A 10,238-nucleotide genomic window follows, 5' to 3' on the forward strand; every position below is an offset into this window, starting at 1 on the left:
TAATATAATTATTATTTCAGATGTTTGATTTGTAATGTAAAGATATTTAGAGTAAAGAACAACTCAAGGAAGAGAAATATGGAAAACAACAGTAAAGAAATTTGCAAAAGCACTTCTAAAAACAGCATAGCAAAGTCGATATCTGGATATTCCATAGTATTAGGTGTAAATGACCAGCTTACTCATTCTGAATCAAGTTATTCAATCTCATCAGGTAAAGGTTGTCGATTATTATATAATAATGTAATATATTTTAAGTATTTTAAAAGGAATATCAAATATCAGTACATCAAGTAAAGATTCAAAAAAGTCTATGAAATCTACCTCTTCATGGTTTTCACTTGGATCATTGTCTTCTTTTCAAGCTAACGGTGGATGTCTACTTATAAACAAAAATGTTTTGTCGAAATCTCCGAGGGTAACTAAATTCATTATAATATAGTTAAATCTGTAGCTGAATAATATTTTGAATACTAAAACAAGGGAGATCCACTCTCGGGTGGTTTGTATTTTTTTGTTTTTTTTTGTTAGTAGTTTCAAGTAGGAATTTTCAAAAAAGGATATTTGTTTAGCAATACCGTTTTTGAAAGTATAACACGGAAGAGGTGCGTTACTGAGTTATTCGGGACTTAGTAATTGGTGGATTAATATTTATATGTATATTCTACAGTTTACTGATATGATATGGTGACTATATATAACAATACAAGTACATCTCTATGAATGGACAGCGGACTAAAAAAAACGTACCTTCCAAAGACCAAAGATGATAAAGCTTATTTCTATTCATCAATTCAATTTCTTCTTTCTCTCCATAATGTAAAATAATTTATATTACTCATTATTTTTTATCAATAAGGATAACTTTTATTGACTCAATGTGAAACATTACTACAATGGCAGTTTCTAAGCTCTCCTGCATTTTGTCAGAGAACGTAGCACAAAAGAAGCTCATGGATTTAGTATGTTGAGGATGCAGTACTTATCTTCCTGTTAGCTGGTGAGGAAGCTGAACAGAGATTGAGGTGTGAACAGGCCTCCTCAGATCATGATGCCAATGAACTTGCCCAGGTCGAGTTGCTCCATAACTCTACCCTAATACCAGTGTCTAGTGAACAGTCGCCATTAGGCAAAAATGATGTACATTTCAGTTTCTTTTAGAGGAAAAGGGCATATACTTCGCAACAAAGAACAATGCATTGTTTTCATTGCAGTCATTGTCTACTCGAAGAATCACAATCTATGAGGATGATTTCTGATTTTACAATGTCAACTTCAGCGAACACCTGTTTGATCTCGGGAGATGGCCCTGCAGTAAAATTTCACTAGATACTTTATCCTTATCTTTTTTTCTGCCTCCAGAATTCGTCTGAGACTGATATAGATGTTTCCTCCCCTGAGTTATCAGTCCCAGCCAAATTTTTCCTTGGTGTTTTCAGACTGGAACATACCAAGCAAGGAATAGATGAAATCCTTGTCCACTACGTCCAGCAACTAGTTTGTAAGATCAACTGCAGCCAAACATGTGTGTTTTGATAGTATAAAAATTAATATTAAGGTTCTTGGGGGTACCGTCATTGCCTGTCGGTATCTGGGGGTACAGCACTTCCATATCGCCATCTTCAAAATAATAAAAGTCACACAGAATTAATTTTACCATAATAGAACATAATCCAGTCCTTTAACTTCTAATTAATAAATAGAGAGTTCAATTATATTCCTAATTGAAAATCTCATTGTAAAAAATGTCTCCTTGCTCAAGCCACACTTTCCTGAATTCTCCCTATCGTAAATCCATTTCTAAATTTTTTCTAAGAAAGGTAGAGTGTCACATTTTTTAAAGATTACTGCAGCCCTTCGGTGATCACTTAGGCGATCAGCTTCAAAACCATTTTTTTATATTTATCCTACACCAAAATTATTTCACTAGGGATAAAAAGTTAGAAGTTACTTCCCACATTGGGTTAGTCCCCGCAAATGTTCTTAGTCCGGATGTTGTTGAGTCATGGAAACAACTATCAGCTAGTTTAATACAAGTTCGCTCAATAGTCCTTGGATGAATGACTTTATCTTTTATCTTTTTGTCACCTTCCTCATTACATATTTTTTTGACAAGTAACTTGGACCAGGAAATTGTGAAGGTACGGCATCCCTATTCAAAAGTCGACGGTCTAATGGCTGGCCACATGTTAAGTCTATTTTACGGAAATCATTTTCCATAAAGTGAAAGGAGCATACAACCCTAATCTTATTATATATAGATGTTCCATCTGAATTTTTTTGTATGATAGAGTATATATTTATTTGAAAGAAACCTTTTCAATTGTGTTGAAATCAACATACAAAGATTAAAATACATACATGGAGCATAATCTCTGGGTATTGCTCACTTCTATTTAACAAAAATTTCCTCATCTTTTGGAAAACTGTACAAAGATGGCTTCGATGATCCAACATTATCACTTGATGATAGTTTCACCATTTTTCAAAGTGGAAGAATGCATTTTGAATTTTTCCCCATGTTACTAGTCTAATAATACAAATATGATAACTTGCTTAAGCTCATCAATAATTCACATTCTGTAAAGAAAACTATTTCAATGAACTCATTTGATAATTATTGAATGAACTTCATTCATAGAAAAATAATTTTAACTAGGACTTCTTTTTTATTTTTATCGTACACAAGCAGAAGCATTCTAGTCCTGTAATAAAAGACGTCCTTGTTTAAAACCAATCAGTCTGGTTTTTTTCGTTATTTTTAAATCCAGATACAGCTTAATTTACAACTGCAAAAATCAGGGCCAGTGCTTTTGATGAGTAAAAAATACGGAAACTCTTCAGATATGCTCTCCTAAAATAACCATGACCAGATAGAGGAAATCGTTGAAAGATACTTCTAAATTAATAATCCATCTCAAGAGAGCAGAGTTGGCTCCTTCCTTGCGAAGGAGATTCCAAGATTTCGACATTGAAGAGATCCATTCACAATGAGTAGGGAACTACGATAGTTGAAATATAATTAGTATTTACTTTATTTAAGTTTCTACGAAGCACGGTATTATATTATGATTTTAATTATTATTTATTATGAAGTGTGACGTCTTTATCGTTACATTGAAATAGTAAACATTACTGAGATAATTTATTAAAGTAGGATAAAGTTTGTTTATTCATATAAATTATACATCAACAAACTCCACCTTATAAATTGAATTGTGATTGAAAAAAGTTATTTCTGCATTGTGTACATCAAGGAAACTGAAGGATTCTTATCAATGAAATATTTTTCTTAGTGTAAAAGACGAAACAGAGTTGACTTAAGAACAAAATTACCTCAGATTTTGAATGAGGGAGCAGTGGATGGAGGATGAGAACTCTTTCTTCTCCTTGAGGGGCATGTTACCATATTTATTTGTATATAACTAGTGTATATATATATATATATATTAATATATATATTTCTTTCCTATGTACGTTCTTATATTATTATAAAGTCAGTCACTCTTACACCATTCAACATATATTTAAAAATTCTGCTTCGGTTTTTGATTGAAGTAAAAAACTTATACTGAGTTTCTCACTGTTTCATCTAAAAAAATATAACCTTCTTTTATATTATCGCCTCATATGTTATAAATAAAGGCGTGGTTAAATACATGTATAGAAAATAAATGAAACGAAAAAACACAAGAAATATCCAAAATTATAATTTTGATTAATTTAAAATTATTTTTGCTCGTGTCTATATTATTAAATTTTTTGGTAGTTGTATTGGTCATTTGGATCTTCCTCAACAATGTTGAATAAATATTTCATTATTGCAATCTAAGAAAATAATGAAAGATGTTCCTTAGTTACATTTGTGCAAAAAGGAGTTTATTGCATTTTTTTAAGTTAATGGTGTGTACTCTATAATTTCCAAACATATATAATAGAGGGTGAAGTTTACATTCCACCATATTCACACCTAGCACCTCCATTATGTTCAGCCATGCATAACTAGAAGCTCCTATGTGTCATAGACAGCCAATCAGTCACTGCATAGCACGCAAATGCTCCAATGCCATTCCTGAAACATCAAGAATACTCTTTTCCTAAGGAAGCAGAAAGGGCCCATCTTGACTACCTCCCCATTAAGGATGCAAAGCTCTGAGATGTTAAAACCATTCTGAACCATGTTTACCTTACGACTCCGTAACTTTTTATGACGAGTTTAGATGAATAAGGAAAGGCAGCGAAGAAATGGACAAGTATCAGTATACTTGTGAACACTCATAACAAAAATTAATAAAATGAACCCTTAACCCCTTATTTTTTTCTGCATTCCTTTGTTTCAACGTCTGTTTCTTTGTTTGCCAAATTGTTGGTTTTTGCTTGAAATGAGAAAAATTATGTGGTTATTTTTATTGATATTTTACTAATAATTTTACTTAATTCTAACTAAAATATCATAATTTTTAGTCACAACGCCAAAATATGGAAAGTAATGAATAAAACCAGGATAAAAAATAGTTTACTTTCCAAAGTGTACTAAATGCTTATGTTTTCATGATGTGGATGTATTTGTATTACTAGAAATTCATATGTGGACTGCTGTGGAGCTAAAAGTTGGTATGTTCTAATTATAGATTAGTAAAAATCAATAAGAAATTCATTCAAAAATGTGTCCTTATATATTTCTATTCTGTACATGGAGTGATCATTGAAAAACTGAAATTAATACGACATATCATATACGATTTGTGGGCATTTTCAAAAACTTTAAAGCCCTCTCAAAACTAGATTATTTAACATATGTTCTTTTACTACACTCTTCAATTATAAGTTTCCTTGTCGATTTTGATTGGCTTTTGAAATTTCTGTTGCGTGATGAAATTTGTTCCGATTTTAATATGACTTTATAGGAACATCCTGAGTTATTTATTTCATAAATATTTCCAACTTCAGTTCAGAGTTTGTTTTTCATGTTTTATACCGTAACGTTTTATCCTAATTGAAGTTGGTCTAAATGAAATGAAGTGTGATAAGTGGATACCTCGAACAATGTGTAGGGAGTTGGAAGAAGTGTTAAGATTTCTCTTTCAAGAATAATTTTGCGCGATATATTTGATTGGCGGTTGATGGTGTTGAACTCAAATAAAGGAGTGAGTCGATTAATTCTTCCATAGATTTTGATTTCATTTGTTTCTCTATTAGATGAACTGCTGATTCTACTATTGATTTGGATTGATGATTATGAGGTGATCTGATTAATCTTACGTTATTTTCAATATTCTTTCAATTATTCTTTGAGATTGAGGACAATTATAAGATATAATAAAATGGGGATAGCCCAATTATTGAAATAAAGAATGCAAATAGGATGTAACATAAAAGATGTAGTAGTCGTAAGTAGATGATGGACAAATGGGTAGTGGCAAAGCTTATTTACAATCACAATAAAGCATTCGAATAAGTCTACGCAAACTGTATCTGATAGACAAAGAGGTTCTGAATAGTATTGTTCTATTTCCTCATATTGAAAGATTTAGAATTTTGACAGATTTGCAATTATTTATTAGATTCGCAATTTCTTTTGACATATCTAGGCAGATTTTTTTTTGAGGCTATGAGTAGTGTTTTGGTGATCCCTTGGTGTGCTTTGTGGAGTAAAAAAATAAGTTTTTGCGAGCATGTGTGTCATATGTATTTAAAATACTTTTGGAATCTGTTTCTATATTTAACAATGACAGTTCGTCCCAAACAGACGATAATTTATGTGCAGGAATAAACTTTGCAAGGCTGTTAGTGATATGCCCCTCTGATATTGCTGATATGGTTTGCAGGTATGAATTATTGATTAAAGTGTTGGGTTGGAAATAGCCTGGATATAAGGATATTTTTCGTATTGAACTTGAGTGTTAGTTTTTTTAAATTTTATATAAATATCGTCGTCATTTATTGTAATCCAATATCAATGGTAAGTATTAATAAAGAAAATGTAACAGAAATAATAATTATTATTACAAACAACAAATACATTAAAAATTGATGAAACAAATAGAAACTCAATACAATAAATCGTTATATATAATAAAAACAAAGTATGTACGTCTGCTAATATCTTTGCAAAAGTTTGTGGCTTATCGACTCCGAAACTAGTAGATGTACGATTATAGTCCATAAAATATAACTTTTAACAAATAATAAAAATAGTATACGATCTGCATTTAACGTCGATACATTTAAAAGATTGTAGGTTTTGTATAATTTTTAAAATTATTCTGACTGATTAAAATTATTATTATATTATATCTATATTTATATTATGTTGTTATGTTATTATATGAAAACAAGCATAAGTAACATAAACAATGTATTTTCCTAGACCCTTTGTCGTCAAACCCCTTTACATCGAATAGCGAATAAGAAGTAATCTTTAAAATGAGGTGTATGTTGAATAGAGGTAGCAATCATAAAGTCCTCTTTAATCACATCAACCCCGTATTCATGTTTAATTTTTTACTCTAGGATGGTATGAGCTCCCAGGGTCCTCAAGCAGTTGTAAAAAAGGTGCTGGTGTGTTTCATTTCCGTCCTTACCAAGAGAATAACTCTTTCTATTCTTTTCTGGGTTCGACTTATTCGTGAAGAGGCTCAAAGTCACTATTATACAGTAAACCCATTTCTATTTTTCGTTCGAGTAAGGTTTTTGCATGAATGTCCATGGATTATTGTCATTGACGCCCTCCCTGGACACGTCGTACCCTAAAAGTCTTCTCTCAACTATTAATTTTCCAATGATATTCGGAGTCCTTGCCGTCATTTTTATTTTATTATTTGAGATTGGCCCCAGTCCAATCATTGAGGTAGTAAAGGGTAAAAATCTTATTTTTGATGATGAGTTTGTCTTTATTTGTATTCTTTTGAGTGTCAAAAAATTTAGATAGTTTCGATTTTTGTGTGAGAAGTGTTATTATGAGATTTAAATGTGATTATGAAGTGAGAGTTACTTGATTGTTGTATAAGTAAAAATTATATACCATGTTATCAAGATGCATCAGTTAGAAGGATTGCTTTTGGCATTTTAACATTAAGTTAAAATTTGAAATAGTCCCAAGCCTTTTCTAGTAAATCGTTATAACGACTGATAATCTCAATTTTCTCTTCATTTACTAACAGATCAGATAATTTAGAGATAGAAAAAGACTCCAAATGTATTCTGATTTATTTTATTGTCTTATACGGGTTCATACAAAATATCACTGTTAAAAGAAATGGGAAGAAATTGCAATATTATATGAAAGTACAAAATTTAGAATTTGAAGGGAATGCTTCTGAATATGCGATAATTTCGTTGTCCAGACATTTGACAAACATTGAACAGTGCTTCTAAAAATATTCACAGGAAATTTAGCAAAAAAAAAATAAAATCGAGCCGTGTATGGAGTGTCTTTATATTCTAGTTTTATAACTTTATTTTCGTTTTTATTGGAATTAAAATTGTTGTTTTTAGATTTTTATAGTTGCGTGGGACTATAATTATGCACATTTTTATTATGATGTCTTTTGTCCAAAGGATTAAATTTAAATTATAATGCTTATTTATTTTGTATGACAACACAAATTCTTCAGATTTTAATAAAGACAAAAAAAGTATATTTAAATTGAAGTAAATGAAGAGATTTATCAAGGTTATATAATAAAAATTATTCTGCTGGTCTGTCTGGCTGGGACTTTCTCCAACTCCAATGAAAGCATCAAGATTCAAACTCTCAACAACTTCTTTATCGAAGCAAAAAGTCAATGCAAGCCATGCTTGTCTCGTATAATAACTACAGGAGGAGATCAAAATATTTGTAAATATTAATAAATTAAGTTATTCAAGGTGAAGGTTAGTTTATTTTTACTTTTTTTCGCCTCAAAGGTCAGATTATATGTGATGAGAAAATAAACAGCCAATGCACACATAGTATTTTTTTTTTTAACTTGGGTCACTTTTCATTCGAAGAAGGTGATCGACATTTATTCCATAGTGCAATAATTTTTTTGGTTTGTGCAATGAAGCAGTTCAATGACGTCTCCCCAGTTTTTTTAGTAAATTTTTAACTGAATCAAGTTCAGTTCAAGTTAAGATAATGCAGTTTAAAAAATTAACTAGTTAAGTAAAAAGTGAATTTAAATAAATAAATAATTAACAAGTTAAGTTAAAGTTAAAATAACGCTGTTTAAATAATTATCTAGTTATGTTAAAAGTTAACTAATTAACTACTTATGCTGAAAGTTAACTAATTAACTATTTATGTTAAAAGATAACTAATTAATTTATCTAAGTTAATTTATTGACAGTAACTTGTCTAAACTTTAATATCTGCTATATTATTAGATATTTGATTGCTTTTTATATCTTACAAACATAATGGAAGACTTTTATCACATTTACTGGGGCTGTAACAATATATATATAATATAATTATAGGATATTTAGGTTTCTAATGTTATTTATATAATATATTGATACTTTAAACGTCCTATTTATGTACAAAATTTGAAAGTAAAAAGTATCATGTTCAAGTATCAGTATGTTATTATGCTTGAATCGTATCTTTCTATTTAAAATAAATCTTAAAACTATCTGACATTATTATAAAACAGGAATCACTGTAGACTTGCTGTTCTAGCTAAATGGGGGAGTCTCACTGTCTTATAAAACCAAATATATTTAGGATAGTAGTGTACAGATGTAGATATAGTGATCATACACATAAAAAAAACCTCAAGGGTTTGATAAAAGGATAAAATGGTTTTTGCACTAAGAGTAAATGCCAGTTGCGTAGTCGAGTATTCTTATTCTTCCAAATACTTCTGATTCCAAGAAAATTCCAAGAAAAATTCCAATCAGGACTTAAGTTTAAGTCCGGATCCGAGTACTATAGCCCTGCTATAGTACTTAGAGCTTTTGACACTTAAATAGTGTGCAGCTTCATTCCTTTTTAATTAAGGAAAACACATTATTAATAATCTTTTCTTCATAAGGTCAAATTGAGAATAATTTGCTCATAGTCCCGTGGAACCGATGCAGATGACAACAATTCCTGAAATTCTTATTCAAAATTATCTGGTAAATTATCTTATAACTTCATTGGAAATATTGCTATCAATGAAACATAATGTATTGCGTTGATCTATCTTGTTTGTCATAAGGAAAACTTAAAAGGCTCCGGAAATTAAATGTCTGAGGGATTCATTCGTTAGTAGTGTTTCTGGTTTCATCTACGTTTCAGAGTTCAACAAAATTAATCCTTTGTCACAAAAAACATTATAAATCACTTGAATTAAATCCTCTTGATGTCTTACAGCAAAGAATAAGGAGCAAATGCTTCAAAGTCTATTCAAAACGATGATACTTTCAACAAACTATAAGAAGTTACTAAATGTAAACAAAGTTTGTATATAGTATCTCAAAGAAAGGTTGCTTGGTAGGTGATAATTCAGGTTTTTAGAAATTCATTATTAGAAAGTCACTATTGTGGTGCTCGAGGATTTACCAAACTTGGTTTATGAAATTAAAGGTCAACAAACTTAGTTATTATCTATCCTCCTTTATTTTCTCATTTACTCCTGCTGGTTTATCTTAAAATCAGGACTGCCACCTTCAATGTCTAAGCATGGTTACTACATTTATTATATAATTACTCAATTAATGTACATATACTCTTAATTTCTAACTACCAATAAAAACATTTGGGACTGTTAACCTTCTGATGTTATATCTATAAGCTACCATTTGTAATTATATTCAAAATTAACATTTCATATACATTTAGTACATATACATAACAATAAGGACTTATCCTAAGAAATGAGTTCCATCTTAAAAATTATAAAACTCATAAATTCATATATTATTCGTAGTGTATGGGTCCAGGTTGTTTCCTGCTTTTTTTGTTTTGTTTTTTTAGAATCATATTTAAAAAAAAAATTAATTAAAAATTACCTACAAACACACATTATATACTTATTAGGCACATTCTATATTTGGAGGTCAAAAAACTCAAAACAAATCTACCAATACAAAATTTTTACAAGAAAGTAGTCTATATTTTGATAAACAAGAAAATATCAGAAATATTGAGTATAATTGTAGAAATGATATAAATGTAAATAATAATGGTTTACATTATAATCAACATAATAAACAAAGCCCGTAAGTTAAAACATCTTTTTAATAAATCATATATTTATAAATATACTTTA

General features: G+C 29.9%; 1 protein-coding gene across 7 annotated transcripts in view; it reads left to right on the forward strand.

The window, feature by feature from the left end:
• LOC121126982 (uncharacterized) overlaps nt 1–10,238 on the forward strand; it is an 86,966-nt gene that overhangs the window by 28,230 nt on the left and 48,498 nt on the right. For all 7 annotated transcript variants that reach the window (XR_011783017.1, XR_011783019.1, XR_011783018.1 and 4 more), the window contains exons 4-6: nt 21–214; nt 270–418; nt 10,007–10,188. Coding sequence is in view for 3 of the 7 variants with exons in the window: in XM_040722337.2 (XP_040578271.1) it covers nt 21–214; nt 270–418; nt 10,007–10,188 (525 nt within the window). In the remaining 4 variants the exon portion in view is untranslated. The remainder of the gene's footprint in view (nt 1–20; nt 215–269; nt 419–10,006; nt 10,189–10,238) is intronic.

The sequence above is a fragment of the Lepeophtheirus salmonis genome, chromosome 12 (genome assembly GCF_016086655.4).
Source record: "Lepeophtheirus salmonis chromosome 12, UVic_Lsal_1.4, whole genome shotgun sequence".
In the NCBI taxonomy this organism is placed as follows: domain Eukaryota; kingdom Metazoa; phylum Arthropoda; class Copepoda; order Siphonostomatoida; family Caligidae; genus Lepeophtheirus; species Lepeophtheirus salmonis.